Raw genomic sequence first — 20,474 nt, 5'->3', positions numbered from 1 at the left:
ATCCTAGATCTTTTATCTATTCTATGGTTTACTGGATATTTTCCTTTAAAATGACTTATTTAACATGAATAAATTTATTTTGAAAGAAAACTTTATATTATAGCCTTGACACATTAATTATATCTCATGCCTTCTCCAGCATCTTATGTTCAAACTCACATTCTTCCTAAGTTTAAATCTCTACCTTGATGTCATGACCTCCTGGATCCTATTGATAATTCTTCCCTTACAATGATCACACTGCTCTAATTTATTTGTTTTTATATTTATTGTTCCTACTAGACTATGAGTGAGCTCCTCAGGGGAAGGAACTTTATTCTTTCTCATGTCTAAATTCCTAGCACAGAACCTTGTTGTTCTTTTTAGATTCGTGGTACAGTTCTTGGTACATATATGGCAGGAGGTCAGTGTACACTTTTTATATTTCATTTGGTTTTGAATGCCATGCTTTTGGGAATCCAGAGCAACATTTGCAAAGGTTTCTGATGAGATTTTAAAACACTGCATAAAGACATCCAATCCATCACCAAATTCTTTGAATTTTCTTTCCAAAATATATCCCAATTCTTTCCATCCCACTGCTACTCCCCAGTCAAGCTTCTATGATGTCCACCTGGGCCATGGTAACAGGCTCCTAAAGGGTCTCCCTGCTTCACTTTTGTCCCTACTCCACTCGCTACACACCAGACAGAGTGACCTTTTAAATGGGTAAATCAGATCATTAATACACTCATTCTAAATCAGGATGGGAAACTGTACAAAGGTTTCCAGCTGGGCAGAGACACAATTATATTTCTATTTAAGATGGTCCCTGTGGCTGCTGGATGGAGAAGGCACTGTGGATGAAAGGGGCAAGAGAGAACACAGGGAGATTAGTGAGGACACGGTTGCTGTGGTGCAGGTGGGAGAGAGAGGACGGTGCCTGGACTGGGACAGAGGCCATGGCAGTGGTTGGACGACTGGTAAGTACATGAGCCCTGAGGCCAACCTTGTCAGCTTCACTCTTGTGTGGATTACAGTCCTGTAATATAATTCACAGTCCTGGACAGTGCTCTCAGCCTTCTTAAAATAATCTATTAACATATTCACAGCAGAAACTGACCTAAATAAATGGGAGGAATGGCCAGAGCTACCGACAGAGAGAGAGAGAGAGAGAGAAATTCTTTGGCCTATAACTGTCAATAGTATTGTCTTCCAGTTCTAGTTGGGATGGTTGCTCTGAGATGCTGGACAAGATGCTTAACCTCCTGGTGTCCTGGAAAACAGGGCAGGGCCAGCAATGGTTCTTCTCACACAGAGTTGTTGTGGGGATTAAGTGAGATGATTCTTGTGGAATATAAGCATGAGGCATAGCAGAAAGTAGATGCACATTAAATGTCAGCCTTATTATAAACTATCTCTGGGTAGAGAGGAAAGCCTATCATTGCTAGTAGTAAATATTAGCTAAATATGTGAAAAGAAATCTCCCTGGAAATATGGACATAGAAAAATAGATGAAACAAAAATCAAATGAAGAAAGCAGATGAAAAATTTTGTATTTGTAGTAATGACTGGCAAGGTTGTCAGTCTCGTACTTCTCTGGAATTACAACTGGCAGCTATTACCCGTTGTGTCTTTCCCCATAACTTGAACCCACATAGAGAGATTCAGAACAGTGAGCACAGATACTACATCTGACGTTTATAGTTTTAACTGACAGGAATGGAAGCAGGATAAGGAGTGCACGAAAACCCACAGAGCATGACTAATACTGAGGCATTAAATCCCCCTTCAGAATAAAGATCCTAGCTACTGCTTGGCCGTGTTTTACTACTGTGCTATGCTGTTCCGGCCCTTTCCTCGAATTTATCGTACTACCTGGAGGGGTTAAGGCCTTGAACCTGGAGCCATGTCACCTACTTGTATGTGCAACCTTCAGTAAGTTACTAGGCATATCTCTGCCTCAGCCTCTCATCTGTGCAATGGGCACAATATCAGGAGCTACTTCAAGGACTGTTGGGAGGATTAAACAGTGACTGGAATCTACAGTGGTCAGGACGACACCTGGCACAAAGTAAACACTTATGAGCTACTTCATGACATCACTGCTACTATTTTACAGTTGAGGAAGCTGAAGTTGCAAGGAACCTGCTCAGGGCTCTGCAGGGGGTAAAAGACACAGCCAGAATGGAAATTCAGAACAGCCGGGTTTCCAGAGTACCCCTCACACGTGCTATTCTTCCTCCCATTTTAGATGAGGACAAACTTTGGTGTCTTCACTCAAATGAGAACACAAATTGCTTTTCCAAGTGAGCTTCTCTGGTGAAAGTCTTTTGAAAGGGAAAGCTGAGTGGGATCAGAGAAAAATCAACAATCCTCCTTAGCAAAGTATCAGTTGGTTTGTGTGAAGGAGGGGCTTTCCCTCAGAGGTTTTCCTCAGAATTTATTGCTAATTTGGCACATAACAGAAGGTGTCAAAACCGAGAAAAACTGAGGGCTGCACTGTATCATTTCTGTCTAGTCAGCTCCGGCTCTGTGTTCTCTTAGATTGAAATGTGCTCAGTAGACAGAATGAGAAGTACCTGGAGCAGATGGGAGATCTGTCCCTGCAGACATCTAGGTGGCTTTCCCCTCCAGCTCCTCACACTACAGGCAGATCTATCTGCATGGGCACGAGTGGCCTTCGACTCTCTCTTCAGGCCATGAGGATTGTGGAGATTTGGATTTACAAATAGAAAAATCAGCATTCTAGTGTTGTGAAAAGGTATTTAGCCTAGTGATTATATCTTAGGCTCAGAGTGGAAAAACCCATGTGGGAATTCTGTCCCTGCCATCAACTGTCCTTTTGCTTAGCTGTGTTGTGCCTCAGTTTCCTCAGCTGCAAAACGGGGATAGTGTGTGAAGTTGTTGTAAGGATTCAGGGAGAGCATGCATGGTGAGTTTAGCACAGATGGCACATGGTAAGTGCTTGGTTACATTAGGCAATACTGCTGGTTGGCGTTATCCTTAGTAACAGCAGCAGCAGTGGCAGAAATAGTAGTTCTAGTACAAAGAACATGTAACTACCAACTTTGCAAAGGATTCATCTTTGAATTCACTTGAACTTATGTTCGGCTTTGGGGTGCACATCTATTGGGAAATAAAACAGTACGCATGTCTGGGTTTGGAGCTCCAGGTTACGTTTTGCCTTGTGATTCTAACCTACCCTTGCTTGTACTATTTTTGTAAAACCTATGCCAGTGGGTCACTGACACCCCTGTCATTTGCTGGGGGCATTTTAGTTAGATGAGAGGCCAGAGTGAACTATGAAGGGCTAAACAGAGAAGAAAAAAATGCTCTTTGGTCTTCCATGGCCCCTTGGCTTCAGCATCCCTCTGCCTTGGGGCTCCTTGGAAAGGCAACATCCCTAGTAATTCTTTTAACTTGTGAGTTGTATATATAAAAGGAAATGGGATGGTCTTCCTTCACCTGATGTTTGTGAGTGTTAATGAATGAATAACTCAGCTCTATTAAGTATCTTCTGTGCTTAGCACTAGGTGTGCATATGGTGGTGCTCCATAGCAATTCAGGAGGAAATTTTTTATTGTTTATGTCTTTTCCCAGGATGGATGAGTACCCGGTACAGGGAGAAGGTATGTGCTCCCCTCAGGACATCTGCCAGACTCACCTGTCCCTGGACACCATACAAAGGGTAAGGATGGCTGAGAGGGACATGGAAACCAGGGATAGGTTGAGGTTTCAACCTTGGGGGCTGTGGACCCAGAGGTCAATGAAAAACCTAGAAAATGAGGAGTTGGTGCCTTTCTGGTCTAGGTGGAGATGAAACTCAGCCCTGAGGGAGGAGGGGCTGCATTTGTTTTTCTCTGTGTCCCTGTGCTGTCATGGCACCTAGTCCATCACAAGTGGGAATGAGGCAGGGCCTTTTTAAAAAATTTTCTTCCTACTAGAAATTCTTCATGTGAATTTCTTCTAAGAAGAGCAGTCACACTGAGACAAAACCAAGATTCCCACTGGGAGGCATCCCTCCCCTCCTGGGAGAAAGAACGAGAACATGGAGGGTGCTAAGACTCCAGATGCTTCAGTCTTCATGCAGCAGCCCAACAGAAAGAAGCATGGGCTGGGAAGAAGCACAATAAATGAAAGCACCAACTCTTATGTAGCTATAGCCCTAACCACATATCAGTCCCTGTTCTAAATGCTTTACATGTATTAACTCATTTAATTATCTCAACAACCTTATGAGGCAAAACTATCACGAACTCCATTTTATGCTGAGCAAAATGAGGTTCACAGAGGTTAAGCAACTTGCCTACAGCCAGTAAGTGATTAGTGCCAAGGACTACATCCTAGGTGACTGACCTAGCTGGCATTTATAGACAATAATACAACAGGGAAGATAAAAAAGAATCATGAAAGTATTCAATTAGTCCAAAAGAAGGCAAAAAAAAAAAAAAAAAAAGGAAAAGAGGACAAAGATCAGATGGAATAAAGAGAAAACAAAAAAGCAAGGTAACAAACAGCAATTTAATTTAAACCTAATTATATCAAAAATCACATTAAATATAAATAAGCTAAATATTCCAATTCAAAGGCAGAGATATTCAGATTGGATTTAAAAGGCTAGAGCTAATTTCATCCTGCCTACAAGAAATATACTTTAACTCTAAAGGCATATTAAAAATCGTAGGATTGAAAGGATTTACCATGCTAACATTAGTCTTTCAAAAAGCTGGAGTGGCTATATTACTGTCTCACAAAGTAAATTTCAGGGCAAAGAATATTCCTGAGGATAAAGAAGAACATTTCATAATTTAAAAAGGGTCAATTCATCAAGAAGACATAATAACCATAAACGTTTATGCATCTAAGAATAGAGCTTCAAAGTAAATGAGACAAACATGTACAGAATTATAAGAAGAAACAGAAATATCTATAATTAAAGTCAGAGATTACAATACTTTTCTCTCAATAATTGCTAGAAAGTCTGATTTGGACAATTTCAACAACACTGTCAACCAACTTAAACTAATTGACATTTAGGAGAGAATAAGCCAAAAGAGAGAGAATACGGAATCCTGAAAATATTCAATTAGGTCAGTAGTAGTAGTCTTGTTTGAGAGTCTGTGCCAATCTGAGTGGTGTTTTGGAGATTTGCAGGGAGGAGAGACAAGTGTGATAGTTTTGAAGAACAAGGTCTACAGTAGTGACACAGATAAGAAAATGGAAGGAGAGAGGGGATTTTTAAGAAGCACGGCTGAGACTTATAAACTGTATCCCCTTCATATTTTGTTGAAGCGTAACAGGAAAATCAGATTTCCTGTAAATTACTCTGGGTTGGTGTACTATGGTTCACTGACTGAATCCAAAATGGCATCAGAGGAGCTCTGCATTTCTTTTAAGTTTTTGGTCCTTTGTTAAGGTAGGAATAACACAATTCTAAACCTGGCTTCAATGTTTAATTTCATTTGGGCAAGTCTGTTCACCACTCCACATCTGTTTCTCTATGTGTAAAGTGGCAATTAATTCATTCACTTATTCACTGACACAAGGATTAGATTAACTTATTGAACTTTTACTACATGGCAGGCCCTGTAGTAGAGACTTTGAATAGTCAAAGAGACAAATGTCCTTAGTGACAAGGAACTCACAGTTCAATGGGGGAAGAGAGACAACAAATCAATAAACAAAAAAATATATGGTGTGTGAGACTGTGATAAGGGCAATCCTGAAAATAAGGCACAGTAAGAAAAAGAGAGAGGACCAAAGTGGGGCAGGAAAGGGAGGCATTCTGATATGGTACAGAGACCTGCAGAAATCAGGTGAGCTATGTAGAAAGCTGTGTGAAGAAGAAGATGAATCCAAGGTAGAGGGAAGGGTGGGGACAAGGGTCCTGAGGTGCGGGTGCACCTGGAGTCTTTTTTTTTTTTTTTTTAAGATTTTATTTATTTATTTGACAGACAGAGATCACAAGTAGGCAGAGAGACAGGCAGAGAGAGAGGGAGAGAAGGCTCCCCACTGAGCAAAGAACCCAATGCGGGGCTCTATCCCAGGATCCTGGAGTCATGACCTGAGTGGAAGGCAGAGGCTTTAACCCACTCAGCCACCCAGGTGCTCCGCACCTGGAGTCTTTGGGGAAGAGCAAGGAGGCCCATGTGGCTGGAGGAATGATCAAGGTCAGGGAGGTAGTGGAGTCTTTATAGCCATGGTAACAACAAAGGGTTTTACTCTGAGATGGGTATCATTGGAGGTTTTCCAGCTTTGGATTGGCATGAGCCGACTTCTGTGTTAAAAAATATTACTCTTGGGTGCCTGGGTGGCTCAGTTGGCTAAACACCAACTCTTGATTTCAGCTCAGGTCACAATCTTGGGGTCCTGGGATTGAGCCCCACATCAGGCTCCATGGAGTCTGCTTGAGATTCTCTCTCTCCCTCTGCCCCCCCTTTGCTTGCACTCTCTCTTTCTCTCAAATGAATAAATAATAAACAAACAAACAAGTAATTTTTTTTCAAAAATTACTCTTGCTTCCTGATGGGAAACAGAGTACAGGGAAGCAAGTAGGGGGACTGCTTACAGAGTGAGGGCACAAGTGAAGGGGAAGAGGATTGGAGACTTGTGTTCAAATGGTGATATAGTGGTGGTGAGGAGAGGTTGAACTGTAGGTTTATCTTATCTTATGTAGTGAACAGAATTTGCTGCTAGATGAGATGAGGAGCAAAAGTGAAAGAGAAATGTCCAAGATGACCCCAATTTTTTTGGTCTGAGCAACTGGGTGAAGGGAGCGGCCATTGGAGATGGGAATATAATGATACCTAGTCTCTATGAGGCTATTTCAGAGATAAAATGAGAAAGTGCATGTGAATACATTTGCTGAGCTTGAAAACACATATGGACGTAAAATATGAAAAATTACTCTCTGAGGACTTGCTCATTGTCAAACAGGCCCAGATCCTAATGTCTTAGGCCAGAAAGTAGCATTGACTTTCTTACTAACTTTTTTCTGTTCAATAAGGAAAGTTATTCTGAATGGCCCAGTGGTTCATTCAAGGAACCACAGTCCACCAACAAGGACTCATTCACAGTAATTCTGATTTTCCTTTTATGTTTCTATAAACGTGAAAGTAGATTCAATTTATAACCTCAGTCAAGCTTTTTAAAATTTCCTTCTCTCTACTATTCTTTAAGCTTTAACACTATTCTGATATTTCTCTCCTTTACCACATAATGGGGCTCAGTGAAGCTATTTAAACTTCAAATGAAAAAAAAAAACAAAAAACAAAAACAACTGCAGTCCACAGTAAACATTTTTATTTTCTTTGAGTCATCTCTTGCACAACTAATGCTGCGCATGCCTGATTTAGGCCACATTGGTCTGACAGTGTTAGTAAAAAAAATCATTGCCTACTTCTCAGGGCTCCTAGAGGCCTTCCTTGTTATTTCCTAGCAGAGCAGTGATTTTTACATGGCAGTCAATAATATGAAATATCTATGTAAACTGTCAGAAGGGAGTTACATATTTCTTCTGTCATCCATAGGGTCAAGGTAGCCTAAAATGTCTCAATAATTTTGCAAATGAATCAACAGAAAAATTAGTGAATTCAGATCAGTTACTTCAGTTTCCAACACAGTAAATGAAAAGAACGTGGGAAATGGGAATGTGTTCCATAGAGAAATTTTTTTTTAAAGATTTTATTTATTTATTTGACAGAGAGAGATCACAAGTAGATGGAGAAGCAGGCAGAGAGAGAGAGAGAAAGAGAGAGAAGCAGGCTCCCTGCTGAGCAGAGAACCCGATGTGGGACTCGATCTCAGGACCCTGAGATCATGACCTGAGCTGAAGGCAGCGGCTTAACCCACTGAGCACCCAGGCGCCCTCCATAGAGAAATTAATACCCGTGCAAGGTGTACTGTGGAGCTTAAATGTGGGAGTACTCGAAAAACTCTTCGTTTGGTGCTTCAAAGGGGCTGAGTAGGTCGGTTGAGGTACTGATCCTTGACAGAAGTTTAAAAAAACTGAACTTTTGAGGATACATACATTTAGTCATACTTTAGTTCTGTCTCTCTCTTTGATCTGTCCTACTCTCCTTATTTCTCTCTCTCATCTCCTTTCATCTTACTCATTCACACTCTACTTCTTTTAGCAAATAGTTACTAAGCATTTATGAGCCAGTATTTTGCTAAATATTCAGAATCTTTTCCTGTGTGCTATAGAGACCTAAAAGAATTCTCAAACCTATTGTCTTGAAACTAGAATCTTTACATCAAGGGGGAAGAAATATGAGGGAGAAATTCCACTTAACATTTTTAGAATATATGCTAGGAGTATGATAAGGAGGAGGAAAGCTGACTTCACAAATATTTCATGAGAATCTTCATGAGATGATAACTTGATTGAAGTGAAGCTAGCTGCCCTTCATCATGGATGGCTGAAAAAAGACTACATGTGTAGCAAGGGTCTGACTCACTCTCCACAGCCTTCCCATGCATGGCCTCAGGCAGAAGAGTTTTGGCATAGTCCCATCTCAGGCTCTGGGAACAGTCTGGCTTCGAGTTAATGCCATGCAAATTCTCTAAATCCATGCCAGAGCTCAGGTTCAGTACTGGGCCTCCCACTTGTTGGGAGACCTCCTCTTTTCTGGAATTCCCCATGCCTGATTGCCTCCAGGGCCCTGACTGGGAGGTATCTATCTTTCTCTGGAACCTTGAACATTCCATGTTCCCTAAAACTCCAAGGCCCCAAAGCTAGAATGCTGTTCTTTATCCCCCAACCACATGTTGCTGTGGTCTGCTCATCTGCTGGGGAGTGTACTTCCTGTCCTGACCATTCCCTCCTGGACCTGTTTAAAGTCTCTATTTAAATGTCTTAATCAGTGGCTAGTCCCTGGTCTTGGGTTTTTGCATTCCCCAAGCCTCTAGCACATAACCAATTCTCAGTTTTTCTGTCAATTTTATCACTTTAAGCCATCTCATAAATGCACACACCCCAAAGAGAACTGAGATATTTCTACTGAGCAGAGGGCTAAGCAGAATGACACCCAGTTGGCAACTGGTACCTGCAGAATCCCTGAAAAGCAATCCGCTCCCTTCCACTGGTTAGACATCCCCCCATTCAGAATTATATGGCCCAACTTCTCTCCAAGTGACCACATTTACTGAGATAGTGGGGTCCAAGCAGTTTAATAGGCCATGGCATATACCCAGTTATCAATAAACATTTTGTGTACAAATCATTGATCTGTGAAATGAAGCTTACTTCACTTATTCTTTTTATGCTACTTGAAATCACTTAATTGTTCATGTTTCTCAACCTTAAGAAACTGAAGGGGATCATACATTTTTTATGTTTTGGTCATTTTTTTTTCCAATTTATTTATTTTCAGAAAAACAGTATTCATTATTTTTTCACCACACCAGTGCTCCATGCAAGCTGTGCCCTCTATAATACCCACCACCTGGTACCCCAACCTCCCAACCCCTGCCACTTCAAACCCTTCAGACTGTTTTTCAGAGTCCATAGTCTCTCATGGTTCACCTCCCCTTCCAATTTACCCAAAAGCACACACCCTCCCCAATGTCCATAACCCTACCCCCCTTCTCTCAACCCCCCTCCCCCCAGCAACCCACAGTTTGTTTCGTGAGATTAAGAGTCACTTATGGTTTGTCTCCCTCCCTATCCCATCTTGTTTCATGGATTCTTCTCCTACCCACTTAAGCCCCCATGTTGCATCACCACTTCCTCATATATGTTTTGGTCATTTATTTGAAGACTACACTAAACACTAACACTGATTCAATGTGAATTGAATGTCTGAATGTCGCCTATGGCACTTGCTCACATCTCTTGGACGTGGTTGTTACAAAGATGCAAGTGGAAGATACATAGAGTCTGAAAGATCTAGATGCCACTGAAGAGGTACATGAAGTCAATAAAACCTCCTGAACCAGAACCACCCAGCATGCTTCTGGGAACATTTTGGATCGTTCTGGAAATCCTATTAGAAAAGAAGGAAATTATTCTATCTTGATAGCACAAATGCACATACAGTAATCGTAAGAACTGAGAAAGTTTATAGTAATCTCTCATGAATCCTTTGTATTTCCTCCCACGTACTTCTCAGAAGAGTTTTTCTTTTTAGAAAATATTTTAGGAAACGGATGGAGATCTCCCTAAAACTACCACTCAGAGAAGAAACACTTACCCAGAATGTTTCATGTTCTGAGGCTTATCCATTCGGACAGCAAGTTTGATTTTGAGGTCTTGATCGGGGCAGTTTTTGGAGACTGTCATTTTGTGCCACTCTGACTGTTTGGGGCTGTTTGGGGTGGGATGGAGAATAACCTGTAGGGAAAAAGGACAATGATTTTAGCCAGAAAATGGAAACCTGGTCATGGGCGTGTTTTTAACAGATGAGAAACTTTGCTGCTGAGAAGCTGAGTGTCCTGTCCAGCTGCCATGGCTAAGGGCTTTAAAATAAAGCAGAACCCTGGATATCAGACTCCTAACCAAGGCTCCGTCTACCAACCGTGGCTGCCTCTTGCCAAGCAGACCAGTTCGAAGACAGAAATGGTGTTCTCTTGTCCTCTTCTCTCTCCCTCTTCTCTCTCTCCCCTCAGTAAAAGTCGAGATCAGCGGTTTCTGTGATATAGTTTTTGTATTTTTCCCAAAATTCCAAAGTCCTAAAGCAGCCTGGAATGGACGACTCTCTCCCTGTAAGAACGCGGATGTACAAAGGAAGAAATATCCTTACACATCAGGGCACCTCTCTCCCACTCGTCGTTCCACTCCTCAGGGTTCCTTCCCGTTTCAGGAGGAGGAAGGCCGCAGGGGAAAATGGAAGGGACTTTATGGGAGGGATGAGAAATGCGAGACCTACGCAAGGGAAGGGTCTTGCTGACACTCACACGTTGGCACAGCATTTCGCCAGACCGTGGCCCCTCGGTCACGCAACACCGCAACACCGACTCTGTCCTGGCTTGAAAGTCATCAGACACAGCCGGAAGCCTGGGCTCTTCGAAAGCGTCTTTCACTGTGTGGTTCAGAGACGCCACTCCCAACGGGAGCCTCCTGCTTGGTCCTCACTGCTTCTGGGGCCGGAAGTGGGGCAAGGAGTGGGTAACTCAGCACACCCCCTTCTTCATTTTGCTTCCTGAGTTCTCTAGAGCCACATGAGATCTGAGGAACATACACTGTTCCTCAGGAGTGTACGATGTGGAAAATCCCCTCAGCTGAGGGAACAGGCACTAAATACGGGCTCAACAAAAGCTGGGCTTGCTAAGATTTGCTTTCATGGTGACAGCGTGCCCTGGTTTGTTGCCCGTGGGCTTCAGCTGTTTTCACAGCAGCTATTTTCTTTCGGTGCTGGGGAAGGCAGCCTCTCTCCCCGGTTCCTAACAACCTCCGCAAGGGACAGGAGAGGTTCGGAGTCTCCGAGGCCGACAACCCGCCCTTACTACACAAGCTTGGGTCGTGGGGCAGGACGGAAGCAGAGGGCTTCTCGCGAGAGCTTGTGGGGAGAGTGGGAGCTGAGGGCTTCTCGCGAGAGCTCGCGGAGTGGGTGCGAGCGGAAAGCTTCTCACGAGAGCTCGGGAAGGGCGAGAGAGCCGGACGGAAACATAAAATTGGCGGCTCTGAGGCGCCTTGTTTGTGCTGATTTTTCGCTCCTTCTCATTCCAGGCGTGACCTTTTCCACGCTCCACCCCCTCCATTACATCCTCTCTCTCTCATGAAAAAAAATTGATCCATTTTTGCTAACCTCAAAATTCGAGTCTTCTCAACGTCTTACGACAGGATTGAAATAGGAGGCCTGATTTTTCAGACCTGAGGCTGCCAAAGATTTTTTGATCACGCCCTATGCCGGCAGAATTCGTTGACCCAGTAGCCCAATCTCTCTAAATATATTGCTATCGATACAAAAATACAGCACCATTGATACATAAATATAGAAAATATCATTGTATATTTATATATGTTATATAAATATGTCATTTACATTCTGTTTACATCATATACACTTACTTTGTATTAATATATACATTGTTACATATACCATAAAATATACATAAATAGAGAAGTCTTAAAAATGAGCTAAATAGGGGCGCCTGGATGGCTCAGTGGGTTAAAGCCTCTGCCTTCTGCTCAGGTCATGATCTCGGGGTCCTAGGATCGAGCCCCGCATTGGGCTCTCTGCTCAGCAAGGAGCCTGGTCCCCCCTACCCCCAACCCCCACCTGCCTCTCTGCCTGCTTGTGATTTCTCTGTGTTAAATAAATTAAAAAATACTTAAAAAAAAAAGAGCTAAATATAAAAAGCTGTAGTTTCAAGTGTCTTGCTAATTGTGGTGGCTTTATGCTATGATTAGCTATATTTTAAGGGCACCCTATATATTTAGGGCAAGGCTCACTGTTCATGACACTGGATGTAAATCTCAAGTAGTCTTGTAAATCATTTCAGAATCTCTTGACTGACGTCTAGCCTCTCTGATGACTTTGGCAGTGAATTTCTCTCACGACGCGGATGACAGCACGCCTGCTTAGCAGGACGGGTGTCAGCTCCACCGTTTTCACGTTGTTTGCCAGGGATGCAATACTAGCATCATCCTAAGATGATAGCACTTCTGTAGGAATCTTTGCAGGCCACTTACTCATTCTGCAAGGGTTAATTTAGTTAAAATTCTATCACCAAGTGGATCAACTAACATAACTGGTACCAGCGAAGTGTAATATGTTGTAGGATGCTGGGAGCAAGAAAGTCAGGGTGCCGCTGGGCAGAGGACCTCTCCCTCCCCTCAAGGGAACGCCTGTCCCTGTATGTCTCTCTATATGGTGTTCCATTTCCTGAGACCCCTGCTTTCGGGAGATGGAGAGAGGGGCTGCTGCTGATCCCAGGCATGAGGACACTGTCTCCTGAGCTAGTCTGGCCTGAGGGGTTGGGGAGCGAGGTTGATGTGCTGGGAAGCCAGGAGGGGGAGGGGCTGGTAAGAGAAAGCCCAACCAGGGCCAGAACAGCAGCAGGCAAGGCCCTGAGCCTCCTTCTGCTCCTGCCCATTTGGCAAAATCAAAGCAGGAGCAGCGCTCTGGGCACCCGGAGCTCGTTAACAGGCCTTCCACCATATGGATTCTGGGCGTGTTTCCCACTGGCAATATGGTGTCCATTCGCAGACACAAATGACCACAGCTCATTACTGGCCCCTCCACAAAGACTTCTTCTTCCACGTGGTGGCTCCCCAGGGAGACTTCCTCTCTGGGGTGGATGAAGAGATGAGGTCACTGCAGTTCTCCTCCATCTTCATCTCCACCCTGCCATGTGCCTGACAGGTCGACGACTCCTTTGTATGTGTCAGGCCTGCTGAATTATTAGGGTCCTCCTGGGTGCACATGAGCCCTGAGCAGTCCAGACACCTCATCTGGACATTCCAGGCTGCTAATCAAGCACTTTGTCATCTCAGCTGAGGCCCATGTGTGTTGTGCTTTGATGTGGTGATGCTGATGTGGGAACACAACCCACTCCATGCAGTGAGCTGCATGCTGGCCAGTCCCAGCTTCTCTCAGTTACCTGGGCATGTGGGCAGGTCCTTCTGGGGAGAGGAGCTGCTTTACCCTGAGCTTTTACCTAGCTGGTCCTCTCCAAGCCTTAGTCTATATATCCTTCTTACTTCTGTATCTACCTTCGACCCCGGGAAGGCATCCCTGACCTTCAGACTGGGTTACGTCCCCTTGCTGTGTGCTCCCAGGTGTTCTTTAGAGACCACTTACCACATTGCACTATAATTTCTAGTTTTTATGTCTATATCCCTTAAGTTTTTTGAAGTCAGAAATTTTTGCCTGTCATTATTTCTGTTTGTTCTGTGCATGTTACAAATGATGGTACACCATGGGCTCACAATCCTATCCCATGAACAGAAGTTTGATAATATTACAGTATTGGCAAGGGTTTAAAGAAACAGCCACTTATGCCTTTTGTGGAAATATCAATTCATGTGTACTCTTTAAGGGACAATTTGGTAGTATCTGTCAAAATTCAAATTTCATTCAGCAAAACATTTTTTTTGAAAACTATCCTACACACACACACACACACACACACACGTGTGCAAAGAAATAAATTCAAGGTTATTCTTTGAAGCATTGCTTATTCAGACAAAGACTGGAAACAATCTAAATATATTATGATACATCTATACATGAAATATTACACATCTGTGAAACAGGAAGCATGTCAGCATGGGCTAATATGGACTAATCTTCAAATATACTAATATTTCAAGTTAAGTACAAAGCACTATGTATACAGTAACTTCCAGCTGTGCTCACCTTTTCCTTCCTTCCTTATTCTTTCTTTCTTTCGATGTATATACATATGTTTGTGTATGCTGTGGTTGTACATGCTTAGAATACTTGGTGAGGAATACACATAAAGTGAAAACAAGGTTTTTCTCTGGAAAAGCTACTTGGGCAAGGTGGGGGGAATCATTCATTTTCACTAATATCCATTAATTTTTTTTCAGTGGATGAATTACTTCTTCAATTAAAAAGGTTGATTAAAATGAAGCATAATGAACAAGCTAGATATTGTTGAATGATAGAACATAGCAGTGGGATTTTAAATGTGGCTGTGTCCTGCTAAGCTTGGGAACAGTTAGAGCATAGACACACTCCCTCAGGGGTACAAGAAATTGCTTCACTTTAAACAAGAAAGCAGAGTCATCATCAGCTGCTGCATGCGGAGGTCCTGCCAGCAGAGGGCGCCCCAGCTGGCACAAGGACCAGCCATGCTGATTCCTCGGCAACCTGGGGAAAGTTTCTTTGGTAGGAAGAGTACATTCTTTTTTTTTTTTTTTTTTTTTTTTAAATATAAACTTAAAAAAATTTTTTAAAAAGATTTTATTTATTTATTTGACAGAGATGACAAGCAGGCAGAGAGGCAGGCAGGGGACGGGGTGGGGGCGGGGGAAGCAGGCTCCCCGCTGAGCAGAGAGCCTGATGTGGGGCTCTATTCCAGGACCCTGGGATCATGACCTGAGCTGAAGGCAGAGGCTTTAACCCACTGAGCCACCCAGGCGCCCCAGAAGAGAACATTCTTATCTGGGAAAATACATAATGGGGTTGGAGGAGAGAATGAGTTATTAAGAAATGAATAACTGTATGGGGCAGTGGCAAGCCTGTGGCCTTCCCCACAGCAGTAGAGCCAAGAGTTTTATTTCTGCATAGGAACAAAGTGGTACAGTGGAAACGGCCCTGGAGATGAGTCAGCATCATCCCTGGCACATTACTTAGCTCCTCTGGGCCGCAGTGCACTCGTCTGGGCAGGATAAGCAATAACTCATCAGGGTTATCATGGAGCGTCAGGGAGAGGGCTTCACCGTGTCCTCAGGGCCAGGCCCTGGCCAATGGCAAATGAATAGTGCCTGGGCAGCACCTAACTGGGTGGATCTGGGGAAGCTTCCTGCCTTTCGTGGGAATCTGTTTTCTCACTTATAAATAAAAGGGTTTGACTAGCCCAGTGGGCTTAACTTTCCTAAGTGGAGACAGCTTTGAGAAGTTGGTGAATGCTTTAGACTTGTGTCTCCAGAAAAATGCACATATGCCCCTCCCCACCTCGACATTTGCAAACGATTTCAAGGGGTTCCTGGATTCTGTGGAACCTTCTGTGGACTCAGGCTGAGGATTGCTGGACTTGTCACTTCTAACACTAATATCCTGGTTTGCATCTTAGTAATACGATTCTGGTTCAGCTCTATAGATGAAAGCCAGATTAAGTAAGTTGGCACAAAAGGATGAAAAAAGAAAGCCTGCTTTCTTCCTGGCCTTGTTAGAAGTGTGTGCCTGTGTGCTTGTCTGCAGGTGTTCTCACCTTATTCCACTGACATACTAGGGGGCTTAGAGAGGTTGAACGTTTGGCCGAGGTAACACAGCTTTCAGAAGGAATTATGAAATCAACCAGTATGCAATGAAATGTACTGGGAGTCTGTGCTGGGCTCGGGGTATAGGGCAGTGAACAGAGTAGTTTAGGTTTCTATGCCCATGGGGTTTTTGTTGTCTAGTATAGGAGACAGAAGCCAAAATTTCTGTAAATCCCTCTCTCTTTCTCTCCTTGGTAATCAAATTTAGTGGGCAGGGGGCTAGGGTGGTGAATGAAGGAGGATGAGCAGTCAGGAAAGGGCTCTCTGGGGAAGGGGGCAGCATCTATGTAAGGAAGGAGGTAACCTTTTGAAGAGCTAGGCAGTCGGGGGGTGCTCCAGGCAGGGAGAAAGCCCCTCTGATGCAGGAAAAGAGTGGTTTATTCAGTGGACTGAGAATTGTCCCCAATGCTCTTGAGAATAGTGGAGGAAGGGAAATGTAGCAACAAAAGAGGCCGAGGAGGTGGGCAGAAGCCAGATCACATGAATCTTTGTAGCTGTGCTACAGAGTTGTAATTTTATGGTAAGCAGTGTGGAATGATGGAAGCATTTGAAGTCAGCAAGTCTAACTTACATTCTGAAAATAACGGCTGCGTGGTGCAGAGTTGATAGCTGAGAGGTAAAAAGAAATGTCTTTATTATAATTCTCAGTGGTACTCAAAGGGACTGGGGCCTCCTTTTGGGATGTTTCAGAAATCTGGGGGACATTTTTGGTCGACAAGGTAATGGTGCTGGGCTCTGTTGGTTCTGTATGGCCGGGGCCCAGAGATACTACACACCATGCAGTGAATGATTCCTCAGTGAGGAATCGTCCTGCATGTTACCCGACTTCTGAATATTCCCACTGGGTATGAGTGGAGGTGGAAAAGCCTGTTTGTAACGAACTGAGTCTGGATCTTAAATCTTCTTTACATATTGTTAAGAAGAAAACCGCAGGCATCAAAGGGTATCATTTGTTTCCAAAATGGTGCTCAGGACATAATCTAACTTCACTTTCAACCCCCCCCCCACAAGAAATGGGCTCTCTGCTCAGCAGGGAGCCTGCTTTCCTCTCTCTCTCTCTGCCTGCCTCTCCATCTACTTGTGATTTCTCTCTGTCAAATAAATAAATAAAATCTTAAAAAAAAAAAAAAAAGAAATGTAGTCTTAACGGGTCCATCAGGAAGTTTTTGGTCAGGGCTGGTGAATCTGCCACTTGAGCCCCCTCCATCCCTCAAAGAGAGACAGTGTCATCTGTGTGATAAGACCTCTCACTTTCCCCCCTAAAGGAAAGCCACCTTGCCTAAAACAATCCTTTTCTTTTGTTGATAATTTCTCGCCCCATCCTCCTTCTACAGAAACTTTGGTTATCGTGCATCTCCTTGGAGCCCCCTCTACTTGCAGAATTCATGAATCATTTAATAAGCAATTAGATCCTTAAACTTCACTCCGTTGAATTTTTGTAATTTGGAACAATATACACTCAAAGTATTTTTGGTGCTTTTCCAGGGAAATTGAGGAAACTTTGTTACCAAGATTTGTGTGCCATTTCAAGAAATCCGATTACTGACATTTAAGCTTCAGAGGTTCTCCCCTCAGGGCGGGTATTGTGGCCGTGACCTTTAGAGTGGTTCACATTCCTTCTTTAGGTCTTCTAGTGCGGTTGTCCCTAAATCTTTACATTTTTAAGTTATTTTTCTTAACTAATTCCCTTTTATTTCTCCTTCATATTATGTCATTGTATTGGTTTTTAGATTGTTAGATGGGTTGGTTTGTTAAATCATATAAGGATTTCATTTCAGGATAGGAGGGTCATTGCGAATCTTTGCTCTAGAGAGTTTTTGGGTTTAAGGTTGTGGAGAACCCCTACTCTGACCTCTGCAGCATGCACTATTGGTAGTCCAGATTTAAAGAGGAGAAACAGAGGGTTGGAGAGGTTGAGGGACTTGCCCAAGGTCACACAGTCAATGGAGAGTGGAGCCTGTGGATTCAAACCACAGCGGGACCTATCCTACTTGGCAATGCTGCCTATAGGACCTGGGGACACCGCTCTTTGGAGCTCCTTGTGATGGGGAGCGCTTACCCGTCCAAGTTCCTTGTCCTCCAAGGCCAGGACGCCTGTGCTCTCTGTGAACAGCTTTACCTTCACAGCAGGCAGTGCGTGGGTTGTCGAGAAGTCGCCCTGGGTGCCCCAGCTGCAGACAGAATCAGAAAGGTCAATGTAGAGCCGTCTGCTTTGACAATGCTAAACTCAGCTGCCTTCCTCCCGAGTAGGGGGAATGCAGGGTTAACCCGAGGCAGCACTGGCTGTCACATCCCCCTCCCCTTGCCTCCCCTCCAAAGCTGCCAGAGTGACAAAAAGTGTTAATTAACTTGTTAGGCAAATGCAAGACAGATGCTCAGAAAGTTGCCACGGGTCTTCACAGAGCACTACAAGGAATCACTTGGAATTAGCATGAAATGGAGTTGTTGAGAACTTTCCCCCATGCATTTGCTATCCTTACAAATGATTTCAGAATTAGCACAAATATTTCCTTGTATCCTTTGAATCCTTAGTTCTTGAAAACTGCAGTTCTAGATTTTGAGACAGGGCTTCATTTGGTCAGAGCCAACACCTGACTTTAAAACGCGATGTCAGTAGTCGTGGGGCGGGGGTCATTTTCTCTAGTATTCAAAGATGAGCTGAATAGAAGAATGGATGGAACTCAAAGGAGTGGAAGGTAGAAGGAGGAAAAGAGGGAAATGTCCTTCCCCACTGGTCTGTGGGAATCTGAGTCTTAGATCTCTTCAGAGCAGAGGGTGGCTTAACTAGTATCTGGGTGGGGTGCCAGGTGGGGCAGACACAAACCTCTGATGGGTCCCTCAGTTGGGGCCTTTTCTTCTACTCATCATTGTTATCACAGAGCCATACTATCCATTCTGTACCTGCCATCAGTGCAGTCTTCCAGAAGTGTCCACTGGATTGCACTGAACCCCCAGGGTGAAATCCAGATCCCGGTGTATAGTCTCCCACTTGCCTGCTCCATCTGGGGGGGGGAGTTGGATTGCACTGGGCTCCCAGTGTGCACTCCAGACCCCCTGCGTGTAGTCTCCTGCTCGCCCACTCCTACCTGTGCCACCTCAGGGCCCCTCCAGTCATGCCCTCTGTTGGCAATGCTTCTCCCCACCTAGCTGCCTTTTCAGAGCCCAGCTTCAATAACACCTTCCCATCCCTGGCCTCCCAGTCTAAATGTGGACCAGTGTTAAACTCTCTGGAACACACTGTTTCATTTTCTGTCCTAGCAATCAATGGATTTGTAATTACTTATTTCTGTGTGATTGTTCAACAGCTGAATCCTCTGATGGGGTGTTTTTTGCTTATGTTGCATACTTAGCATAGTGCTTAGCACATAGAACACACTTAAGAAATATTTGGTGAATAAATAAGTGATGCTAAATATACATTCTTTTACACAACTAGGAAACAGGAATAGACATAATTTTGTATAGGGTTTTTTTTCATTTAGTTTTATATGATGGCTAATGTCCATACTGTAAATTATACATTAAAATATTATTTTTAATGACCCTATAATATATAGTTCCTTATAGGTATATCATAATTTATTTAACCACTGTTCTATTATTGAGATGGGACTGGGTATGACTTTTTAAACTTCATCGTGGGCAATATCAATAAACATTATGCTGCTCTTACAATGCTGCAGGAATTCTGCTCATCAATGAACACTTTCAAGTCTTGGGACATCAATTCCCAAAATGCTTTCCACAAAGGTGACAACCATTGTCCCAGCATCTGGGAATGAGTGCAAATCACAGGGCTTCTTGCCGTCACAGTTTGCCCCTATTCACTTTTCCTCTGGCTTACTTTGTCTTTGGTGTTTTCATGGGCATTTCTTTGACAAATAGCAGGCTTGGCTATATTATTGTTTGTTGGTTGTATTTCTTCTTTTGTGAATGATAGAAATGACTTCTAGTCTCCATGTTGTGCTCAAATAAATCCTGTTGATTAAACTCTAGGATGTGAGGAATCCAGAGAAGGCTGACAAGATAGCACCAAAAAAAATGGAGGTAAGGAGGAGCCCAGATTGGGACCCAAGAGATAAAAAGCCATTGAGGAAACCCAACAGTCATGACTGATAAAGGAAGAAGACATGCAAAAGGATAGGAGACAGAACAAGAAACAAGTTCCAAAGACAACAGCACAATGTTAGATGTACAGATAGAAGCTCCTAATTTTGGTCATCAGCTACTGCAGAAGGCTCCTAAGACAGGGACTCAATTTAAAAGCAACATGACAAAGTATAGGGTTTTGAATCAGACACCTTTATTTCAAAGGTGTCTTTGAAATGGTTAGTCATTTGCAAACTGCAGGACTTAAGGCAAGTAATCAATGTCCCTATTCCTCAGAATGCTCAGCTATAAAGTGGCCTCATTTCAGAGTAGTGAAATAATAAAGATAAATAAAAATAAGATAAATAAATAAAAGTAAGGATGAAAAAATAAAAAGTAAATAGTAACAGGCTTGAAAGAGCAGGAGAACCCAACAAGTTTTGGCTACCTTCCTCCCCAAGATAAGGATATGTAAGATATATTCTAGTAACTGTGATGATCACTTCTATTT

At 43.3% G+C, this 20,474-nt stretch overlaps 1 protein-coding gene across 25 annotated transcripts in view; it reads right to left on the bottom strand.

Moving 5' to 3' along the window:
* The window catches only part of CADPS (calcium dependent secretion activator), a 472,977-nt gene that overhangs the window by 174,666 nt on the left and 277,837 nt on the right, over positions 1-20,474 (bottom strand). For all 25 annotated transcript variants that reach the window (XM_044253251.1, XM_044253242.1, XM_044253245.1 and 22 more), the window contains 2 exons: positions 17,934-18,045; positions 10,176-10,315 (listed from right to left, as the gene is read on the bottom strand). In XM_044253251.1, the coding sequence (XP_044109186.1) occupies positions 10,176-10,315; positions 17,934-18,045 (252 nt within the window). The remainder of the gene's footprint in view (positions 1-10,175; positions 10,316-17,933; positions 18,046-20,474) is intronic.

This window comes from Neovison vison, chromosome 6 (assembly GCF_020171115.1).
Source record: "Neovison vison isolate M4711 chromosome 6, ASM_NN_V1, whole genome shotgun sequence".
Classification (NCBI taxonomy): domain Eukaryota; kingdom Metazoa; phylum Chordata; class Mammalia; order Carnivora; family Mustelidae; genus Neogale; species Neogale vison.
Note: the sequence above shows the minus strand (reverse complement) of the source record. Positions and strands in the feature narration are given on the sequence as shown.